Genomic DNA, 23,793 nt, shown 5'->3' with positions numbered 1-23,793 from the left:
CATTATGAAATAGATTGATAAAATTGCCCTTTGTGGTTTTTGACTCTTTAGCTATAAATTAATTAACATGGAGGTGTCTGTACAATCTCTCTAGTTAAAGTTGATTTTCATTTGGTGTGAGGGAAGAATAATAGACAAAAATTGTTTTAAAGGTATTAATGCATAAATATTATTACATCATTTCAGAATAATTTTTAACAGTAAGTGTTAACTTTTAAAGCGACATCATTGTTTTAGAGTATGGTTAAATAATATATTTAATCAGTAAACTGGCAGAAACCTAATTTAAACTGTATTACTCTGAACCAGGTGGCCTGTGGATTAAACCATACTGTAGCTGTGTCCACAGATGGTTCAATGGTGTGGGCTTTTGGAGATGGAGACTATGGGAAACTTGGTTTAGGAAATTCCACAGCAAAATCCTCACCTCAGGTTAGAATTCATAATGAAATTAAACTTTTCATAATGTTTTAGTGTCTGTAAATGTGTTTGCAACATTTTCAACCTCTTGCCACTGGTTGTAAATTTGATTTTGCTTCCGTTTATTATGCAATGTAAAATTCTTGAAATCATCTCTTAGGACTTAGCTGCTTTTGAAAATTTTACTCATTCTAATATATATATTAAGACCAGTATAGTTGTTAGAATCAGCAGTTGGTAATTTTATGACCATGTCATGAGACCATTAAGTTCTCTAAGGAGCATATAGAAAGCACCTTTTATTTAAAAAATTAGATCCTGAGACTTGAAAACAGTTTAAACAGTGTTATATGGATTTACTAAATGGCCAAAAAGGTCTCGGACAAAAATAATAAACACTTCTATGCAGATCTGTAAATAGCAAAGCCTGATAGTCTCAAGTAGAGATGTTTTTCACAGTAAATATGTGCATTTACAATCATTTCACATAAAATACGATTATTACACCAATTCTTTAACAAAATAGTAATGTAGAACTCTAGAACTCTTGGTTCAGAGGTGATACCTTTTATTAGACCAACTAAGAAATAGCAAAACAATATCTTTTTCTGCTTAATAGAAAAATTACTTTTTTTCTATTAAGAAAATAGTATTTCTTGTATGTTCAGTACAAGGATAAGACTACAGTTATGGTTTATACATGTTTTTCCAAATCACCTTTTGGAATGGGGAAGTAGAAAAGGAAGGATCCCGTGTGTTTACTTTTCTGTATGAACACTCTCAACATCAGCTTTCATATTAGCTTTCTCATTCTTATTCTTAGAAAGTGGATGTTCTTTGTGGACTTGGAATAAAAAAAGTTGCCTGTGGAACCCAGTTTTCTGTTGCATTGACAAAAGATGGTCATGTATATACTTTTGGACAAGGTAAGATTTTCTGTTAAGCTACTATACACTAATCTTCTGTACACTTTAAATTATAGAGAAACACACAATGTTTTAAATGATTGGCTAGAATGTATGACACCAGCCAAAACCATGCGTCACATACATAATAATTTGCAGGTGTAGACAATTTTATTCTAGAATTACCACCATGGCTATGTTGTCATTAATATATCATAAAGTCTGAAAAGGAAGAGTATTAACCATAAAATGTATATCATCAAATTAAAGAGGTATATTTAATTTTGTGCTAGGCTTAAATAGAGGGAAACAGTCAAGGCAAAATATAATTAAAGCATGCATGAAGTCCAAATTAATAATTGTTTGTCTATTTTGTAGGCAAAGACTAAGCATTTTAATTAACTTTCAGATTTTGTTGTGTTTTTCTTGCATCTCAATTACATTCAATATGAGCACATGTTAATGGGTTTACAAATGCTTGCGTGTAAAGGTTTGTGTTCAGTTATAAAGAATTGAGGCTCCAAGTTAAATGCGTTAAAATATGATTAATATACTCTCCTGTGAACAGCAGTCTGTCACTATCTAGTTTGTATCATAGTCTGACACCATTAGTGTGTGATTGATTGAGTCGAATTTAAAATACAAATTGCAGAAGCTTGAGGTCAGTACTAATAAGTATCTGCAAATCTTTTAAGGAAGGTAATACACCAGAGTTTTCTCCAGCCAGTTGCCTGAACACTGCCAGTTGCCTCTCTCCATAATAAATGTAGTCCTTTAAAAAAGGATTATATTTTCTGTGGAGAACATGGGGAATTTTTGTGCAATTTTAGATCGGTTGATTGGCTTGCCAGAGGGCCGAGCACGAAATCACAACAGACCACAGCAAGTTCCAGTATTGTCAGGAATCTTCATTGAAGATATAGCTGTAGGAGCAGAGCATACACTAGCTTTATCATCAGCTGGGGATGTATATGCCTGGGGTAGCAACTCAGAAGGGCAGGTATGTACAGTATTGTGTTTGTGGTTTTCATAAGGGTAAGCATGTCTGTATCGATGTACTTGGGAACTTTTACACCCCTTGGTAAAAGCAAAAGACAGGTATTTTACAAGAATGATGCTGTAGTTTGTTCTCTTTTTTTGTAATTTTCCAAGGTTTTTGGCAGAGATGGGCTGTTTACTGTTGGTAGTAATTAGGAGAGAACATTGAGGGTAAACTGTGGACTTTATAACCAGCCTGACACTGGAACAAATTTGTGAAAATGTCGGTATTTTTTTCATTTGGAAAGTCTAAATCTCAATAAAGCTTATCGGGTTCCAAATCCAGAATTTATTTTTTACCAGTTGTACATGTTATCAGTAAATTTTTGTGGTGTCTTATAATGGGGATAAAACTATTTGGGTCAGTAAATCACAAAATGGCCAAATACATTCCATAGCCCACTTTTTTTCTCTCATCCCTCTGTAAATTCCTAGGATTTGAGGATTTTTGGCTGTCAAATGGCCTTTTTCACCATTCGATGCATTGCAAAATTAAGAGGAATGTTTTTGTGGTGTAGGCAATTTGTATTCATGGTAGAATGGTGAGCTTTGACTCTAACATTGCTGAAACTGAGCAGACTGAAGTTGGTAGGGTGAACAGGCTGATTTGAAGTCTTTTAAAGAAAAGCTTTAGTCTTTCTCTGCTGGGTATTTCTGAATGGAAAAAGATTTGTTTGGGTTTAAAAAATAGTTTTGATTTTAAAACTATATTTCTTCCATTGCAATGTAATGGCATATAGTGTTCATACAAGTATGAATTTAAATTCTATAAAGTCATAAAGGACAAACTAGGAAAACTAAAAGCATACAGAAAAATAAATGTGTTCCTTTCCAGATAATGCATTTTAAAAGTCTGTGAGAATTTATACATGAAAAAAGGTAAATATTTATATTATGTACACAATGTATGAACTGTGGCATCCAAAATATGTATGAGATTTCTAATCGGCAAAAGGCTTTAAGTTGGTCAAAATGCTATTAACTCTAGATGTTTTAAAAGCTGTCAGATATAGGTCGTATATATTTTTTAGTTTTGTTTTTGCAGTTTAAATTAACAGGTCTTGGTTGCTATTTCTTTAAGTATGAATGTGATGATATATTAGAGGGATACCATAGATGTTATATCAGGTTTTCTAAGAAGTTTGCTGCTCCAGCAGGTGTTCAGGGAATCGTCTTGTCTGAGGGTGTTTTTATTTCACTGTTTTTTCTGAACTTCCTTTTGGAGAATTTTGCATGGATAATTATTTATTTTGGGTATTTGTAATTTATGTATCATTCTTATATTGTCAGCTTGGCCTGGGCCATACCAACCATGTCAGAGAACCAACCCTAATAACTGTTCTGCAAGGAAAGAATATAAGACAGATTTCAGCAGGGCGTTGTCACAGTGCTGCATGGACTGCTCCACCTGTACCACCAAGAGCTCCAGGTGAAGAACAGGAGATTGTTTGTTTGTATTACCATTTTGTTCTGCTTTCTGAGACTTTAATAAGTTTTTCTTGAATTGGAGTACAGAGGACATGTTAATTTTTTTTCACTTTGGATCCAAACTTGTTCTTATTGCCACTTGCAGGAATTTTGACACCAGCTTAGAGGAGCATGACCAGGAGGCCTTTTTTTATATTTATATATAACAATTTCTTTTCTTCCTGTGATAGGTGTGTCAGTGCCTTTGCAACTTGGTTTTCCTGATGCCATTCCACCACAATATGGGTCACTGAAGGAAGTGAGCATTCATACAGTAAGGGCAAGGCTCAGACTGCTGTATCATTTTTCAGATCTTATGTATTCTTCATGGAGATTACTTAATCTCAGCCCCAATAACCAGGTAAAATAGCCTTTAAAAAATTTAAGTTTATATATAGGGTAATATATACACTGTTGTGCCTTGTCACTAAAGCATTCCCTCCAAAGTCAAATCTTACCTGAGTAACAGTGAAAGCCATTGGTGTAAAATGCTTATAAAACCAATCTCTCCCAAAAGCAAATTTTGTAAATTCTGGTTTATATTAATCTTGACACATCGACATCTAAATCTCTGGAAGGTAGTAAGCAGACATCTCTAAGTGAAAGAAACCTTCTGAAAATTTCTAATAAATTGAAATCCTAATATTTAATTCTGAAAACATTTATTCCAGAAAGAGTAAAATTAAAGCGTATTTATTTTGTGCTGTTGTATTGCAGAATAGTACATCTCATTACAATGCTGGAACATGGGGAATAGTCCAAGGTCAGCTAAGACCATTATTAGCACCAAGAGTCTACACGCTCCCCATGGTACGCTCCATAGGAAAAACCATGGTTCAGGGAAAAAACTATGGGCCTCAAATTACTGTAAAAAGAATATCAACCAGGTCAGTATTATTTTCAGAAGTACCCTTGAGACATTCAAAACATATTGGCATTTGAGCATTTTCAAATGTAGTTTGAGTGTTGCTGTCTAAATATATAACTATTTATTATTTCTTTTATGACTTGTTGTGACTTAGAGTACACAAGAGTTACATACCTGTGAATTACATTGTTAGCAATTTCTTTTTCTTCGAAGAGGTCGGAAATGTAAGCCTATTTTTGTACAAATAGCAAGACAAGTAGTGAAGTTGAATGCTTCAGATCTTCGCCTCCCTTCCCGTGCCTGGAAAGTGAAACTGGTTGGAGAAGGGGCTGATGATGCAGGGGGGGTGTTTGATGACACTATTACAGAAATGTGCCAGGTATGTGAAGTACATTAAATCCTTTAGGTATTTGTTTAAAGCACTGAAGTTTTTCTTTTGTGGGGTTTCATTTTCCCCTTCCATGATCTCATTCTGCTTTTACCATGCATTGTGTCACATCTTCCCATTCAGTGGCCAGCCTGAATGCTAAACTGTTCTCATGAGAGAAGGCAAATCCTCCTTCTCAGGGCATACCTCGGACTGTCTGAGAAGCTGTGTTGTAACTACTGCTGCAACAGTTCAAAGACTGCAACAGGCCTCATTAACACTGATATGCCCCTTCTGCAACATGAGAGAACATCTATGTGGGATCTGCAGGCTTCCATCCTGGTCAACCAGTATTTTTAGTAGAATCATTCTCTTGGAGTCCATGAATCCCTGCAGCCTCTGTCCTTTTGATGACAGTTACATCTTGATTATGATCCCATTAAGTGTCTTCACTGTATGGGCTACATTTAACATAGCCAAAAATAGTACAGCAGTCTGAGCTATGTCCTTATGGTAGCAGTGCCACACTGTTTTCCTTAGGAATGATGGCAAAAATAAATTGAACTTAAATAGCATTATAAATTGGGTATGTATTTCTGGTTTCTAGATTATTATATGATTTATCCTGACAGAACTAGAAGACAATATTATATTTAGTACATGTTGATTTTCTAAATAAAGCTTGAACTTCCTCTGGCAAATTGATTTTCAGTATAAAACAATGTTCTAAGCCTTAATGCTGAAGAAGCACTTTCCTTTTTATCTTTAAGGAACTTGAAACTGGAGTGGTAGATCTGCTTATTCCTTCTCCAAATGCTTCAGCCGAAGTAGGCTATAATAGGGATAGGTAAGTTGGACTAGGTTTCATTTTATTACAGAATATTGGCCAACAAAATTTAAAGGAAAAGCTTTTTGTATTGATTCTTTGATAACTTTTGAGGCTTCCTGACTGCTCCTGGAGAATACAGCCTCCCCTTCTATATCCACAGCTACTGATGAAATTATGAGGGTGTGGGAAGGCATAATATCAAGGTACGCATATGCAAATAAGGGCTCCAAAGCAGGAGCCTCCAGAAGGATGCTGGAGCCATAAATTTAAAGCAGTACTGAGAGTGCTGTAGCTTGTGGCCAATTTTGGAACGTGGCAGCCTTTGGTATTTGGAGGGTGAGGGGACACTAACACTACCCTCTCATACCAAATGCTGCTGTGGTGCTCTTGAACCTGAATATTTTTTGTCTTCTAGCCAATGCAAGGATGAAATGAGTAAGAGAAGCTGATTCTAATGAAGTGTTTACACTGTTTCTGTGCTCTTTTTAGGTTTCTTTTTAACCCTTCAGCCTGCTTAGATGAACATCTGATGCAGTTTAAGTTCTTAGGCATTTTGATGGGCGTGGCTATTCGTACCAAGAAGCCTTTAGATCTTCATTTGGCCCCAATGGTCTGGAAGCAACTTTGTTGTATCCCACTCATTTTGGAGGACTTGGAAGAGGTAGATCTGCTCTATGTGCAGACCCTCAACAGCATTCTTCACATTGAAGACAGTGGGATTACTGAAGAAAACTTCCATGAGGTAAACTACAGGGACAGTATACCCCCAAAATAATCTGAAACCAGTTGTTTTCTGTAAACTGACCTGAATTCCATTACAGATTTATTAGGAAAATGAAGTGGTATTTATAAATCAGGGTAATAGACACTTTATAACTACCTCAGATTGGCATTTCCTTCAGATACCCAGTGGATGTGTCTACATGTATGCATTTACTACACAGTCACGCAAATTACTGCTCAGTGTGGGCCCATACTGTGCAGTAAATATGGCGACTTATGCCGACTTGTGTATAAATTTGATACTGGCATCATGCGGTATCAAATTTACGCTCAATTAGTTACTGCTCAGTAATTCTTGTATAGATGCCTTACTGCACAGTAACACTGTGTATGTGGACTGACTTGCTTTAGTCCCAAGTGAGTCTACACATGGCGTTAATGCGCTTTAATGCCTGGATGTGTAGACACTGGCCTATTCCTGCTTACTGTGCAGTAATATAGTGCACAGTAAATTTAAGCCAGCGTAAATGCACATGTAGACATACCCAGTGATTGATAAGTTTTAATTCCATTTTACTTGAGTGACTTTATCCTGAATATATTTTTTCTTTTCTGTTAATAGATGATTCCTCTAGATTCTTTTGTTGGCCAAAGTGCTGATGGTAAAATGGTTCCCATAATCCCTGGTGGGAACAGTATCCCACTTACTTTTTCAAACAGAAAAGAATATGTGGAGAGGGCAATTGAGTACAGACTTCATGAAATGGACCGGCAGGTAGGACTCTCACTTTATTCTACCAGTTTTCTTAAAATAAACAATGGCATACTATCAGAGTATGCTGAGAAATAACAGAACTGTTTGCACATTGCTTAGATTTTCATTTTGTTTTTTGCAAGTACTCCAAATCTTTTAGAAATCTGCTACATCTCAGGTTTCACCCAAACATCCAGAACACCAAGGAAAGGCACAAAACTACTGAGCAGCAGACTTTGTTTTATTCTCATTAGACTTACCCCATTCAAAACATTAAATTGAGTACCCAGTATTATAACCTTTACAGCACCACATGTTCTAGCCTGGGCCATCCATAGCAGGGGGCCAAATCAGGGCGACCGCCCCAGGCCCTGCACTTTAGGAGCTCTGCGGAGCTGGGCAGAGTGGCCGCAGCTACTCTGCGCTGCCGCTGCTGGCTTTGTGTCCAGCCATTTGCTACCCCCTCCCCTGCTGCTGCTGCCGATGGTGCTGGCAGCTTCTTTGGGTCTGGGGAGCATGGGATTAGAGCAGGGCCGGAGCCCCCATGGGCTGATTTGCCCCAAGCCCTGCACCCTGCTCAGGTTGGCTCTGATTCTGGCAAAGTCATTTGGGTACACTGACATTTGTTTAACTTATTAAATATATTCTGTGGATATATTTTTACATAGCATTTGCCTGATCTGCTTTAAAATAGGAACTGCAAACACTTATAAATGGATTGAAAAATTGGCCATTAACTTACCTAAATACCTTTGTCCTATGATTTATACAGTAATACTGTGTTACGTGAACCTTATGTCTTAGTGTAACAACAGTAGGATAGGGAAATGCTTTCCCTCTTTCTCTGTAGATTAAAGCGCACACGATGGAATAGTTGTTCCATGTTAGTGCAATAGCTTCTAAACATGAAGTTCTCAAGTCTTGCAGATCCAAGAGGGGCCATTAACATGTCTTCATACCAGTCCTAGTAGCGTTGTATCAAAAGCTTTTGGTTTAGCAGCTCCTCATTAGTGCTGATCATCACTCTTTAGTTTTCTTTAGAAGATATTATCTGAGACTTCCCTAGTTTACAGTTGTTATAAAAACATTTTTGCCAAAAAAGGTCTCTGCAATGGTTCTCTATTTTATGAAGGGGATTATTATCCTCTGGATGTAGGCATGCATGAATATATAGTATTTGTTCATTTAAGATGCAACTTAAACCTGTACTTCTAGCTGCATTGTCAGTGTGTGCATTCAGTCTCAAAATAATAGCTTTACATAAATGGGTTATAGTAAGGAGCAAAGATAAATGTAATGTCACTTAAAAAAAACCCAAACCCTGTTCTTTCTGGGTTACAGGTGGCTGCTGTGAGAGAAGGAATGTCTTGGATTGTCCCAGTTCCATTGTTGTCTCTTCTGACTGCAAAGCAATTGGAACAGATGGTCTGTGGAATGCCAGAAATCTCAGTTGAAGTTCTGAAGAAAGTTGTGCGGTACAGAGAGGTTGATGAACAGCATCAATTAGTTCAATGGTTCTGGCACACTCTTGAAGAGTTCTCAAATGAGGAGAGAGTTCTTTTCATGAGGTTTGTGTCGGGAAGATCTCGATTACCAGCCAACACTGCTGATATTTCCCAACGATTCCAAATAATGAAGGTTGATAGGGTAAGATACTGTTTTCTTAATCCATCGTTCATTTTTGGCCAGTTTAAATCACCCCCTTGGCAGTAGGTGCCAGGTTTCCCCAACATTAAGCTCTCAGACAGAATACGTTGAGATTAGCTCATGACTGATAGTCAGGAGATTTAATTATGTATCAAAGTATGTATCTCCATGGTTAGAACATGTCAATGTAAGTACTTGATGTAATTCAGGATAATACCTGCGCTGCATGGTGTGAATCACTGCACCATAATTTATCTAGTTATTTCCTATTGTAATACATTTTTCCTTTTAATATTTAAAAAAGGAAAAATCACAGCCCTATGTTGTTGTTTCTAAAATAGTTCCCCAGCTATGTACTGCTGTTGAATAGTACACAAGGGCATTTTGTAAGGGGCACACATCACAGCATTCCCCTTTATCCCTGTCCTTTTCATTTACACCTGATGATTAAGGTATATGGTGATCTGTGAGAAATGTTAAGAGTGAAGTGATTCATTGGCCCAGACTTTTAGGAAAAACTGTTCAAAGGCTATTAAATAACATGTCAGTTTAAATATCATGACCTTCTGCTGAGGTCTTAAAATCCTCATAAAGAATTGGCGTTATTATTATACATTAAACACTGTTCAATCTAATTGAATCATGTTTTAGTTTGCTAGTATGAAAAATACACTCAACATACTATGCAAGTGAGTGACTTCAGCAATAAGAAGATAAGTAGTTTGGCTCTCACTGTTGGCCATCCAGTGTGTCTCTAAATCAATTAAATCCCCAATCTTACCCATGTTGAAACCCATTAGATTCAAATACCACCCCAGGAAAAGATTTGCTTCTTGCTGATTCACAGATGTACTGTTTGAAAATTAATTTCAGCTTTTTCTTAATTTTAAGAACAAACTTTAAACAATTTTTTAACTAATGAACATTTAGTCATGAAGATTTAAGGTTTCACATATCAGCAGGAACAGAGAAAGTATTCCTAACTCAGGTATATTAAACGTCCTTTTACAGGGACATGTCTGTGACACTTTGAGAGGTACATAGTGGAAGCAGTAGTGTTCTAATTAATTCCAAGATGAATTGGGCCATGCCAATGTAAGATTTTTAGGAATTATTGCTAGGCAGAATTAATTGCATGACATTATGGGTGAGGGTTGCTTCAAAAGGTTTTTTGGTTTGAAAAAATTTGAATTTGTTGCACCTTAATTTCTTTTACAGTCTTAACCATGTCCTACCTTTTGTCCATTTCCTACAGCCTTACGACAGCTTGCCTACCTCACAGACTTGTTTCTTTCAACTGAGGCTCCCACCTTACTCCAGTCAACTAATCATGGCAGAGCGTTTGCGCTATGCAATCAATAACTGCAGGTCTATAGATATGGACAATTACATGCTCTCACGTAATGTGGACAATGCAGAGGGCTCGGACACAGATTACTAACTTTCTGTGAACAAAACCATCTTCCTTTTATTACAGATAGTGCCCTAAGTCCGATTTCAATGTTTATGCAATTTTATGGTAACCATAGATGTTTTAGGAGCATAAAAACAGACATTAATAAGCAGTGGCCACATTTTAGTTACTCTAAATGTAACAAAAAATTAGATGTTTTTATTTTTTTGTGATTGTAAAAAAACAAAACAAAAGGAAAAAACAAAATAGTGCGCTCAGTAAATTTTTCTTCATATTTTGGTCACTTTTGATAAGTTTGCATGGAGCCATTTTGGTGCATTTTTGTTGGGAATGGTACATTTGTAAGCCCTCCCAGTGAACATGAAGAGTTGTACATTGTGTATAATTGTTCATTAGCAAGGACAGTTTTACATGAATATTCATATATTTATTTTGTTTTAATTTGAATTGCCTGTGCAGGGTTCCTTATGCAGAGAAAATAAAGCAAATTCAAGAATAAGTTTTTCTTACGTGTTTGTCAGCTGTTTATTAGCCTGAATGTTTACAAATGTTGATAGTGAAGTTGCTTAATTGGCCAATTTTAACTGTATGGGGTTGTATAGAAAGGTTGTTTTAAATCATTTAAAATGTTTAAAAATAAGTCACGAAATATGTAGTTATTGTGCCCTAAATGTTGAAAGTATGCCAGCATTTTAACACTGTAGCACGGGCTTATTGGGTTACGCTAGTGCTTGCCACCTGTACAACTGAAAATTTGTTTTTGATTTTGACAGCTCACTTCCTTCTTGCCCTCTCATTTCAGTAGCTCTGTTTTTCCTCCAAAATAGCTTATGTTGATAGTTCTAAGTCATTACCACTTTGAGACACTGAGAATATCTTTTAAAACTATTTGTCAGAAAAAATACAGAGGGATCACTTTGAATCGGAGCTGAGAGAGGTCGGTTTTGGACAGAGGACAAAGAAGAAGAAATCTACAAATATCTTTTAATTGGTGGAGGATGCAGTTTTATAAAGGGTATGCATTTTATTTTTTTCTCTATTTCTAATACCGCAAGTCACATATCTGGTCATGTCTTGATACAACGAGAACAACGTATGGATTATATTAGCAGTGTGCATAATTGATAGAATGGTAATGTACTTTATGAAAGGTAAAATCTTTTGGAGTGTAGCTGAAGAAAGGGTCTAGGGTCCCACTGTCTTAGCACTACAGCAGAATCATGCCTAATCAGTATCATAATTTCCCGCTGTATTTCACTTAAGACACAGGAAATCAAAAAGTTGAACTATAGCAAAAATGATAATTCTGTATTGAAGGCTTTCTGTTAGATTTAGGCTCAGTGTTGGTATTTGGAAAGAACTCAGGGGGCCTGTTGACACAAGTTGCATACTGCACGGTAGCTTAATAACACTGGAGTAGCATGCCAGTCAAAACCAGGCTAATAAGCTACTACTGTGCAGTGTTGTTAAGTTACCACACAATGACTGTCACAAAAAAACATGCACCAGCGCTATTTCATGGTAAATGTAGTTACTGTGCGTTCAGGTAGTACTTCATTAAGAAAGTACTAAACTAAATGCACAAAGCTATGGATCATTAATGAACATGTAGACATGCCCAGAAAGACCACAACAGGTCAGAATGTTTTTCACTGTGGATTCCTCTCTGAACTTTTTGGATTTATCTTGTGAATGGTGTGTAGGTGCTTGCACCCTGTGGCGCACTTGCGAGGATCTCATAACACCCAGGTTGAAAATTGTGGCCTTTAGAAAAAGAGAATGCAAAGCCTGGGGTATTTGCTGGTTTGCTATTTGTTATTCATCCCATATCTTTCTTGATGAAGAAAAATGAAATCAAATGCTCTTAAATCTGACTGACTTTTATAGCTTAGTCATTTGGTGATACAGTTGACTGAAAAAGTGCCAATATTTCCTTATGCTACAGTTCTAAAACTAAGTAGTTTAGTTTTCCAAGGTATTCACTGAGTCTGTATTTCAAAGTGTGCTTATTATTTCTGTCTGATTTATAATCTGAATATCTATGATTAAACCCTGTAATGTTCAGTTGTCTGGTAACTGCTTGTTAATATTTACCATGGTGTCAGTGCATTAGATAGAAAGTTATTTCCTCATTTTGTCTTTTGCAATGCAGTATCACTTAGCCTTTGAATTATTTCTTCCTTTGTATTGCTTAGGTATTTAGATTGTCTTAAGAAAAACCGAAGTGTTTTTGTTTTTTTTTAAATGAAGTGCATTCAGAAGTTGCCTTTATTGTTTGATTGATACTAGATGGACTATGGTGTGTCAGTGAAAATCTGAAGACTCTTCTGGGCATTGGTTGCCACATTCTGTAATGGAACTATAAGAAACTTTAAAACTGCTACGCTTTTTTTAATAATCTCTGATACAGCTTTTATGTGGGCATGTTAGTTTGTGCTGCCATTCCATTTCTACTTCTTGTGAAATAGTGCAGAAGATATTCCTTGTTGTACGCACCTGGTAAGTTAGCACCCAAGCACTACTGTGTGAACAGTAATAGTTTGCTTAATATGAACAGCATTTTGAAAGAATCCTGAAAGTTTTGTACAATCCAAGAATCATGATCTTCAATTGTTATAAAACATAACCACTGCATTGCTAATGGCACTAAAACTATAGTATTTACTGAAATACAAGATGATCCTGAATATAAGACTACCCCCCAGTAAAGATTATATGTATGGAAATGTATAAATGTGTTTATAATCAAATTGGAGGGTTATCGTGAACCCTGCCCTGCCTCCTCCCCCAGCTACAGCAGGAAAAGCAGGGGGGGAGGAGAGGGGAGGGGAGTGGCTCCCTTGCCTTGTGCCCTACTCATTTCTTCCCCCTGCAGCTTTCTTGCCACTGGCACACCTACCCCAACTCCCCACGTGCTCCTCCCCCCACTCCCTTCTTTTTCTCCCCCTGCTCCCCCCAGTCTCTCCCTCTTTCCCCCTACCAAACTCTTCAGTCTGCCTCACTCCCCTCCCATGCAGCTTGCGCTGCTCTGTCCTGCAGCACAGCTCATGGCACCTAGGCCCTTGCCTAGCCATGCAGCACTGTTGGTGCTGCTGATTGGCTAGGCAAGGTAAGGAGTTTCCATGTGCTGGGTGTCCCGGAGAGACACCAGCCCAAGCAGGAGCTGAGCTGTGCCTGACAGTAAGTGGGGGAGGGGGGCAGAAGCTGTAGAGGGGAACCAGAAGTGGTGGGCAGGAGGCTACTGTGGGCCTGACTCTGGCCTCGCCCCAGGCTCAGGGCCAGTGTCAGAGCCACAGCAGCTGCCTGCTCCTTCCCCTCCACTTTGTATGCAACTATAAGACAAGGGGCTTTTTCCCACATGCTGACTGGGGGGAACCTGGCTTTATATTCGAGTCAATATGCTATTTAACATGTCATCTAGCACAGCTGTTGTGGTCAGACCTACTTTGTCATGGAGAATTTGTAATGCAATGGAGGGAAATGATGATTATGGCTGTCCACGAAAACAAGCAACCAGAACAGACAAGAGATTGTTGCAGGATTTCTTTTCTTTCTTTTTTTTTTTTAAACAGCTAGGGAATTAGACATTTGTTCTGAAATGTTCCCAAATGTTTGGGCCAGAGGAAAATGGACCACATAGACATAACTAGGGCCATGTGCAAATGTGTCTTGCAGGGGCAACGCGTAGGGGGTGCACACGGGGGCACATCCACGCCCTGCAAAAAGGCGCCACCGACATCTGGGTTCTCCTGGTCTGGGAGCAGAGTGGGGGCTAGACATCTGGGTTCTTGGGAAGGGAGCTGGTGTTGGTGAGATGGAGCTTGGAAGCCTAGGACCCTAACGCACAGCTTTCCTCCTCCACCCAGATCCCTCCTCTGCCCTCCTCCTGCTGCTGCATGCCAGGACTGCCCAGTAACACGCAGAGGTAATGCAGCAGGCTGCAAGGGGAAACCATCACCCTGATCCATACGCTTCGTGTGGTCTCAGCTAGCTGTGGCTGGTTCAGAGCTCTCCCATCCCCTCACGTCAAGCCAGAGAACACAGGGGATTGCGTCCCTGTGGCACCCACTTCAGATGCCATGCACCAGGAGAGCGTTTTACATGGCTCAGTTGCAGGCAGGAGCTGGAGAAAGTCTAAATTAACCAAACTTAGCCCTGGTTAATTAATATTTTCCTACAGTGCCTGGTCTCCAGCTCAAGGCTCTCACCCAGCTGTTTTGCAGCCCCCTGGAGGAGGCTTGGGTCCCCAAGCAGCACTGGGAGGGGGATTGGCTGTGACTGTCCATGCTTTGTCCGTTCTCTCAGGACCTCTGCTGGTAGAGGCGTGGCGATGCGTCCAACCTCTGTGAGCTGCTTTAAAAGTGCCATATGCGTTTACCACAGTGGTGTGATTTATTTTGACATGTTGAGGCACAATCTGAACTGCAACAACTTCATTATCTGGTTTTACACCAAGCTAACATGCAGTGACATTAAATTCTTGTGTTGTGCCTCTTGGGAGATTCTTTTGCCTGGTGAGACTTCCTCATACTCACAAACACAAACAGGATTGCCTCCTGCCTTGTAACTCAGAAAACCCTACCTGGATTTGCTGCACGTGTATTACTTCTGTTGCCTGCTTCCCTTTCCATCTAAAAATGGATTTGTTCTTGTGGAATAGAATAGTATTTCCCAATATTGCTTACTAACTTCACTTGCCAAAAAAAGCTCAGATGTCTTTCCTGACATAATAAGCTTTCAGTGTGAAATGAAGTATTGTGATAAGTTTCATAATTAATTGGGCTGAAAATCCAGCTGTTTTATTTGTAGTTTGCTGTAATGATTCCCTTAAGCTGTTTTGCTGTTATATTTTAACAGCAATTCAGTGTAGTGGGATATAGTTTATATAAAAGGGAAAGAAAAGATGAACATGTGTGTTTGTGAAAAATACATTTGGCACCAGCTCTTCATGTTTGAATAAGTGTGGAAATAGTGAATGAGGTTGTGGTGGCATCATAGTTTTCATTTGTTCAAATTACCATCTCTGTACAGTTCACCATGTGGATTTTTGCACAGCCTAGAGTTAATAAGGATGCTGAAGTGAGACCAGAGGTGCAATGTGCAGAGCTGTGCTAGGAAACCTTGGACCTGCACCACTGCAGCCCTTTCCACTTCTGGAAAGCAAAGCTGATTCCAGAAGCTCAGATTAATGTCTTGGCCCAGTTCACCTGTTAAAAGCTAGCACTGTTCTTACAGCTGTAGGTGGTGGGGTGAGTTGTTATATCAGGTACCAAACCTAAATACCACCCCCAGAAAAAGGCTGTTACATGCTAATTAGACATTGCCAACGTTTTTGTGAACTATCTAGACAAAACTCTGGCATCTAGGGCTCTGTTTGTTCTGACCCTCCCACCAGTATGTGGCTAAAATATAGTATTACACAGAAGCACCAGCCTGTTTGTAGGAACTATAACTGATTGTGTCCACAGCACCTAGTACTAGGGCTGCCAAGTGTGAGGTAGTTCTGTAACAGAAGCATAAATAGAAGTAAAGTAAAACAGCAAAATCCTACAGGAAAAGTCAAACTTATTGAAAGGCCTAATGGGCCAACAGGTCATTCATGTCCTACAAGGTACAGAACCTTAGCTAGGCATCAATTTCCTAGATGCTAGGGGAGGCATGTATTATATGGGCATGTATAATAGTGTTTGGTAAGAGGCACTGGGTAGTGTGGTCCCACAGTGACCCTGTAAATGAGATCCCAGTAAAAGGTTTCAGCTTGGGTAAGGGAGAGATAACACTTTGCCACCTACAGATTTCTTTTCCATAACTACCCAACACTCTCCATTCTAACCCACCCTACATATAAAAGGACAGAGTGCAGTGACATTTAAAAATAAAAAGGTACTGTGCTCAGTAGCTAAAATGAACTGATTTAGGAGTTATCTGTAAGAGTAAAGCTTTTTTTTTTCCAGTTTTGAAAGCATGTTGCCTGAGTTATGTTCCAAGGGGACGAATCAAACCCTTTGTGCAGTGTCCTGACAGGTGTGGTTTTATAGGAGAAGCTAAATCATCAGGTATCAAGTTTATTCATCTATCGCTTTCATAACCATAAAATCCTTCATAGTTTCATAGTTGGTAGGGTTGGAAGGGACCTGAGCAGATCATCAAGTCCGACCCCCTGCAGTAAAGAGTACTGGGGTCAAACGACCCCAGGAAGGTATTCATACAGCCTCCTTTTAAAGCCCCCCAGGGTAGGAGCCAGCACCACTTCTCTTGGAAATTGCTTCCAGATCCTAGCTGCCCTGACAGTGAAGTAGCACCTCCTGACGTCTAGCCTGAATCTACCCTCTGCCAGCTTGTGACCGTTATTTCTTGTCACTCCTGGTAGTGCTCGGGGGAACAGGGACTCCCCCAATGCCTGCTGGTCCCCCCTGACTAGTTTGTAAATGGCCACTAGATCCCCCCTCAGCCTTCTCTTGTGGAGGATGAACAGGTTCAGGTCCTTTAACCTCTCCTCATAAGGCCTGCCCTGCTGACCCCTGATCATGCAGGTGGTCCTCCTCTGGACCCTCTCAATGTTGTGCACATCCCTCCTGAAATGCGGCGCCCAGAACGGGATGCAGTACTCCAACTGCGGCCTGACCAGTGTCGAATAGAGGGGGAGGATCACCTCCGTGGACCTGCTTGAGATGCATCTGTGGATGCACGACAAGGTACGGTTGGCCTTCCTGATCGCGTCCCCACACTGTTGGCCCATGTTCATTTTGGCATCAATAATGACTCCAAGATCCTTTTCTGCCTCTGCACTGACGAGAAGGGAGTTCCCCAGCCTGTAGGTATGCTGCTGGTTCTTGCTTCCCAGGTGCAGTACCCTACCCAATTGTCAGTGTTGAAACCCATCCTGTTCTCATCCACCCACCTCTGTAACCTGTCCAGGTCCGATTGCAGCTTATTCCTCCCTTCTAGTGTACCCATTTCTCCTCACATCTTAGTATCATCTGCGAATTTGAACAGGGTGCTTTTTACCCCCTCATCCAGGTCACTGATGAAGATGTTGAACAGTGCGGGCCCGAGGACCAATCCCTGGGGAACCCCACTGCCCACATCCCTCCAGGTCAAATAAAACCAGTCTACCACCACTCTCTGGGTGGGGCCCTCCAGCCAGTTTGTGATCCTTAAGTGGCTTGTATTGGGTGTGGAGAGAAGATTTAAGGTAAACTTAGATACAGATGCAGCAGGAAAGTGGTGACTGGGTTTTATTGACTTAGCTGTTTTGTATGCATCTGAAGTTTCCTTTGCCTTGAATATGTTACCTCCAGTGTGTACCAGATTTCTGGCTGTTCAGTATGAAGTGTAGAGCTCAAAATTGGATGTTTTAGTAAAAGAGCTACTCTAGTTCAAACAGGAATGAATTCAGGGATGGCCTCTGGTCTGTATTAAACAGACCAGACTTGGTGATAACTGTGGTCTCCTCCTGGCCTTATAGCTTATAATATTCATTACAAATACTGAGGTATAATGTTATCTTAGGCAAAAACGTTTCACAGTTTTTATGGCAATCACTGTACCATATTGTCTTGGAATAAACTGAATAGTGTGGAAATTACCTTATCTATAGAGAGGCAGATGCGAGTCCTGAAGTCTGGCACAATATCAGGTGCTAGTTGAAGAATTTGGCCCAAAGTGCAGAACATTGTATATAAGGCCAATTTTGGACACCAGATTAAAATCATACTGGTTATTTAAGGCCTATCTGTAATTAGAATATAGTATCCATGTAGCAACGCCACATACTAACGTGCTTTATGTATGCATATGATAGTAGAAAGCAGAAAACTGACAGTATTTTATATAATTATACAGCAGGAGGTTATAAAATTGTCCTTTTGCTGTAGAACATTTGCACAAGAGAATTGTAGAGCATATGCCATTTACTAACTGTAAACCACTGTCTTCTCAGCTAGGATACAAGCATGTGGTTAATATCAGTCTTACAGTAATATTTATATTGAGTAGACTAGAGCTTAAGTTGTCAACATACATCATGTAAGCAATTGAGCTTGGTTTCTACTACCTTCCATAGTATTTGCTACTTGTGTGATTTGTCATTATTGACACTGTAGTCCCCCAGTGAGTGACTTGTCAGGGAGCAGGATCTGCCTTAGCACTTGGTGAGTTCTTGTGGTAGCTGGAGTTTGGCTTTGGATTGTTCCTTCTCTGACCCGAGAGGCACGTACCTGGTATTTCTTTTGAAATACTGTTTCCCCTCAGTTCTGTTTGGCCCTGCAGTTTGGATACATCATAAAAGTTAGCCAAGCAAAAGAAGCACATAGCCTGATGGCAGTTGTCTCTGCTCAGGCCTTCACTGACTTTTGTGCCAACAGATGGCATTTTCTAGGCCTGTGAAGCAGTGTAAAATATGCAGTGAGAGCTTTGTGGTCAAAGTAAACGCCCATGTGTTGGGTTTGTTACAAAATGCTCCTTTAAAAGAGGCTAAATTAAAACGGGCTTAATTGCAGCACTTACATTGAGTGGGAACTGAAAATGTTGCTCACTATACACATGGTGAATCTCTGCCATTTTCCCAGCTACTGTTGTACAAATTTTCTTCTCATCCTTTCCAGCACCAGCTTTTCTTCTGGTTTGCAGTCTGGAATCATGCTGGCACTCTTTTCTGCTTTCAACATGACTGAAGGATGTTTCTTTCTGACTTTCTCTAAACCAGTGTGGGTGATATTCCGGCAAAAGTCCACATGGAGCGTGTGTAAAGAGCCACCGTAGTGGGTCACTGCTTCCAGAGTCTGATCAGTGATACGCACACAGTTTTCCAGTTTCAGTATCTTGAGATTTGGGCAGCACTTGAGCAGCAGCGTGAGGTAATAGTCTGTGACATGGCCACATCCAGACAAGGTCAGGGACAGCAGGTTGGGGCACCTGGAAATATGGTCATTGATGTACATGAGATAGAAAAATATTAGTCTACAGCATTTGCAAAAGGGATTGTCAAAATCAAGTTGTGGAAAAGGCAATAGATGCAAACCCTGGCTGAAGGTAAGTTGGACCCTATCTGAATGAGAGGAGGCTTTCTCATCTCTTCAGGAGGAAAGTCTGGTAAGGAAACCTTTTCTTCACATGTGTACACTGAAAAGGTAGAAATTAGTCTCAATCAAAACACCTTGGCTATATGGTGTGTATATATAGACTTTCTATAACCCAGAAAAACCACCTCAAGAGGGAGGGAAATAATACAAAGCAGTTCTGCTTTTTAAGCCACTGCATTATAGAAATCCAGGTCTAATAAATACAGATGTGTAGAGTCAACTTCCCTAGTGAGTATTGTATAATCCCTGCCCAGGTGCAAGTGCAGAATTCTAGGAGGGTGTTCCTGCCAAATGCTAAACAAAAAAGCAGTGTTGTTTTTCCATGTCTCCTCTGCCAGCCTGAAAGTGACTTGCCTAGTTTGCATGCAAACTTAGAATATGGTAGCAGCTGCAGTTTGGGACAGGTGACATTTTTGCAGGTGAGCCTTTTACCAGGTACCAGATCCCTTTACCTGAAGGGATGTTACTTTCTTGATAGCTTATGCTAAGTAGTTTGAAGTCCCTGGTTTTGTTTTCTCATTTATTTAGTTAAATTGGCTTAGTGACAAAGCCAACAAAGGGTCCTTTTAGGCTTTGTTGTGCAAAACTTTTGTCCAGCAGTGGGTGAATTACTTTCCCAGAGCCTAAGCTTAGCTCCATCAGTCTTTCCAAATGAAGTGCCATCCCTTCAAGCTTTGAAGGAATTGTAGAAGTCATGAACACAGACAGTGTAAAATGGCCCTGGTCACATTACTATAGAGCAGCAGCTGAGTTAGTGATCATGCTCCAGATCAAACACAACCCGCTACTGCAGTGAATTCCCCATAATGCCTGCCTGCTTCATCTTTGCAAGGAGGCAACAAAACACGATCATATCAGCAGGGAGACGGATCCTTAGATGCTGCTTTGTTGTCTGCTCCTGAGGCTAAAGCAGAAAAGGGGCTCTGGAGGAAACTCGGAGTGCTGCGTACAAGGATTTGATTTGTTCCTGCCCAGAAAACTTAAGGTTAAGGATGCAGACACTTCACTGCTTTGTCGAGATCAGTAGAACTGAAACGCTCAGCCCAGGGAGTGCAGCATGGACCTGAACTTCATTCTATGTATTTATGCTGTTGCCATTTTCTGTGTGCCTGTGCCCCAAGTTTTTTGTATTGGCATAACTGCACTGGGGAAGTTGTTGTAAGTTGTCAGCGGGATGGAAGAATAATTAGGGATTTGTGAATTGGGGAAGCTAAAAGAGTGCCCAACTGTCGGATAATTCAGTGCTACTACAAACTGTCCTTGCTAGGTTTGCAAGAAACAAGGTTTGGTAATATCTTCTGTTGGACCAGCTGTGTAGGTGGGAGAGATGTTAGACAAGTTTTGAGGCCCAAAATGTCTTTCCTCAGATCTGGAAAAAGAAAGACACAGCCTAAGCTAAACAGTAGGTAAAACAATGACTTTCGTTTAACTCCATGAAAATAGTCACTTGAAGGGGAAGAAGGCAGTATATTTGCAGAGCAAAGAGAAGGCATCACAAGTAGCTATAAACCAAGTAAAAGGCAGCTGAACTAGGTCAGCCTAATTACATAAGAGACTAAAAGCTATGGCCTAAATGCATATAATAGCACCCCATATGAAATTAATATTCTCTTCCCTCGTCAGTGGTCTTAGTGTCCAGCAAAGAGGTGAATTGTTGTTTCCAGGTACACTGTTTGTATGTATTGCATAGGTTTTGCCTTGAGTGCGAGGCCTGGGAGGTGGAATGGTTAGGTTTCAGAGTGAATTTACTGAGATGAGCAGGCTTGAGTTGTCAAACATTGGTTAGAGTCACAAAATCAAGTCACCTTCAATCCAGCAGGATTAGGTGGGAGGAGAGAGGTGTGAATGCCACTGGCACTTAAATTTATGCTGGCTTCTGAGAGCTGTCTAACTCCCTTGCACTGCATGAGGACACCAAAGGTACCTGTTGCCACAGGGTTGTGAATGTTATTAGGTACCCATGTGCTAGGTACTGCACAGCTGAGTGCTACATCACCTGTTTGTCCCCTTAGATAGCTTGCCCGTAATTTATGCATTTAAAAAAAAATAAGCGGTGCACTGTTCTATGACTGGTTTGGGGAGGCTGCTGGAAATACCCTGGGTGCTGGAGCAGCAGAACTTCAGAATAATTACAATTTGCTCTCAATCAATTGGCTAACAGCAAACAGAGCATTGGTCTTTAAGAGCTTGTTCTAGGACAGCCATCTTGAACAGCAGCACAAATGTTGGATGCTGAGGGTCTGAAAGTAGTGCTGGTCTCCTCATCTGTCCACATGCAGACCTGCCTCTGCCAGAAAAAGTAGTAATATGGGGATGACTTTTCAGTCTTTTGATTCTTGGCTTCCCTGTAGCTCTGGCCATGTCTCACCCGACTATGCTCTCCCTTGTTTCATGTACAATACAAATGCACAACTGATGTGAGTTAAAATCTCCCTCATTACTATAAATTAATTATTCCCCATGGTCACACTGTCTTCTGCAGCCCTTTATTATCTGAGAACTGCAGGGTCCACAGTGTAAATGTGCCAGGGGTCTAGAATGCTAGTCTTACCCATAGCAATTCCCTGCTACTATCAAAACGCACTGGCAATGGCTCTGCCTCTGCTGCGCTGGTGTTCAGCATTTGAGCTGTCCCAAAATACAAACCCAGTAGAGGGGTTAGTTTGCACTGAAGGCTGCTTTTTTCTCGGTATTTTCTCTTCATCTGTTTGAGCCCAAAAGCACTGCACACACAGCTCAAAAATATTTTATAACTGCTGCACCTTAGCATAACCTGGTGTTATTATTTGAGGCTTAGTCAGCAGGACACAGAGTAGCATGATATAAAACTTAGATCCATCAAATATTTGTCATTCATGAGAACTTGAATTTGTTTAGTGAATTTATCACTGTGTCTTGCAGCTGCCAGATTTATTTATAAAGAACAGTCTCTTTTGCATAGGGCCTCAGGCTTCCTACGAAGAATCTGTCCTATACAGAATAGCACCATTAAAGCCTTTTAGCATGCAGTGACTAATACCTTGGGTCAATGAGCGAGAGCCAGGCTGGAGGAAGTCAAGTCAAAATCAGTAGAAAGACATGTTACATTTGCACTTAAAGCTGGGGGTTTTCACATGTAACAACATAACCTTGCTCCACAGTCAACACCATTTGCATATGTAAAGCTCTGCACGGGGAACTATTAGTGTTCAATCTGGTAAACCCGAGCTTGCACGCTAGCTGTAGAACATACCTGTTGCAGACTTGTAATAAAAACTCATTGACGGTGTTTTCATGCTTGCTACAAATGTCTTTCTGGAATGAGCTTTTCATCCAGTCCTCAATGTTACACACTTTGACTCTGCTTGAATGCCAGCAGATGGACAGGTACTTTAAAGCTGCTCCCAAGAGAAAATTATCCTTCTTCAGTTCCACGGGAGAATGAAAACTCAGCAGGGACCACAGGGACGGATCCTGGAACACCTCAAGCAGTCTTTGACATGTCTGTCCTAAACTTTTTCTACTGCTTTTGTCCAGGAATGAAAATAGATGCAAAAGGCACTCTCTGTTCAGCTGGGTTATATGCATAGCACTTAGAAACTTGTGCTCTCAGCAAAAGAGGACAGTGTATCTGGCACTGTGGGCTAAAAGCAGTACTGCAGGGGCCTGACCCGCCTGTCCTCACCAGGCTGTTGCACATATATGGTTGTGGAATGGTGTTTATTTTTGGCTGGCAACTGGTGCAGAAGTTAAAAACTGGGAAAGGATCAGCGACCCATGTGCAGCAGGCTGTTACTCTGTTTCTTGTCCTGGAGAATGGAAAGCCATAGAGAAAAGCAGAAATGGGCTCAATCTAGTGTTTCCATAAAAGGGATTATTTTCCTTTCAGTCAAGCCTGATGTTTAACACAGGCCTTGTACTGCTTGTGGTGACTGCCCAGTAGCCAAAGCTGCAAAGCTCTGCTCCCCTCTCTAGTTTGTGAGCTTTGGCATTCAGTGAAGCCTTCAATATGCTCAGCTGTTAATTTTCTTAGAATATTCAGTAACAGTTAAAAAGGCCCAGGGGCTTGTGTTACTACATCTGAGGCTCAAGTCCTGCGCATTATTGGTAACTTCATTAAAACAGTCAAGCTACCCAGGAAATCCAGCAACACTGGCTTGTAAAACAGACTTAAGTGAGACGCTGAAAAAAATAAGTCTTAAACTATTGATAACTGATTTAAATGTTCTAAGTACATCAAGTCTAGTTGCCAAAACTTTAACAGTCAGTGATTGTTCTTGCCTATTTGAAAAGCACGTC

At 40.2% G+C, this 23,793-nt stretch overlaps 2 protein-coding genes across 2 annotated transcripts in view; one reads left to right on the top strand and one right to left on the bottom strand.

The window, feature by feature from the left end:
- Positions 1-10,931, top strand: part of HERC1 (HECT and RLD domain containing E3 ubiquitin protein ligase family member 1) — a 145,165-nt gene extending 134,234 nt beyond the window's left edge. Inside the window, exons 66-77 of the mRNA XM_006027209.2 lie at positions 310-432; positions 1,244-1,346; positions 2,156-2,325; positions 3,654-3,792; positions 4,022-4,191; positions 4,548-4,717; positions 4,912-5,077; positions 5,836-5,912; positions 6,384-6,636; positions 7,240-7,392; positions 8,713-9,018; positions 10,274-10,931. Of these exons, the coding sequence (XP_006027271.1) occupies positions 310-432; positions 1,244-1,346; positions 2,156-2,325; positions 3,654-3,792; positions 4,022-4,191; positions 4,548-4,717; positions 4,912-5,077; positions 5,836-5,912; positions 6,384-6,636; positions 7,240-7,392; positions 8,713-9,018; positions 10,274-10,459 (2,016 nt within the window). The 3' untranslated portion in view covers positions 10,460-10,931. The remainder of the gene's footprint in view (positions 1-309; positions 433-1,243; positions 1,347-2,155; positions 2,326-3,653; positions 3,793-4,021; positions 4,192-4,547; positions 4,718-4,911; positions 5,078-5,835; positions 5,913-6,383; positions 6,637-7,239; positions 7,393-8,712; positions 9,019-10,273) is intronic.
- Positions 10,932-17,633: 6,702 nt separating this feature from the next.
- FBXL22 (F-box and leucine rich repeat protein 22) lies at positions 17,634-23,095 on the bottom strand. The gene is made up of 2 exons (XM_006027208.3): positions 22,748-23,095; positions 17,634-19,348 (listed from the first exon to the last, which is right to left on the bottom strand). The coding sequence occupies exons 1-2, from the start codon at positions 23,080-23,082 to the stop codon at positions 19,003-19,005; spliced, it is 681 nt and encodes a 226-aa protein (XP_006027270.1). The 5' UTR covers positions 23,083-23,095; the 3' UTR covers positions 17,634-19,002.
- Between the last annotated feature and the right edge of the window lie 698 nt (positions 23,096-23,793).

This window comes from Alligator sinensis, unplaced genomic scaffold, assembly GCF_000455745.1.
Source record: "Alligator sinensis unplaced genomic scaffold, ASM45574v1 scaffold954_1, whole genome shotgun sequence".
NCBI classification, from domain to species: domain Eukaryota; kingdom Metazoa; phylum Chordata; order Crocodylia; family Alligatoridae; genus Alligator; species Alligator sinensis.
Note: the sequence above shows the minus strand (reverse complement) of the source record. Positions and strands in the feature narration are given on the sequence as shown.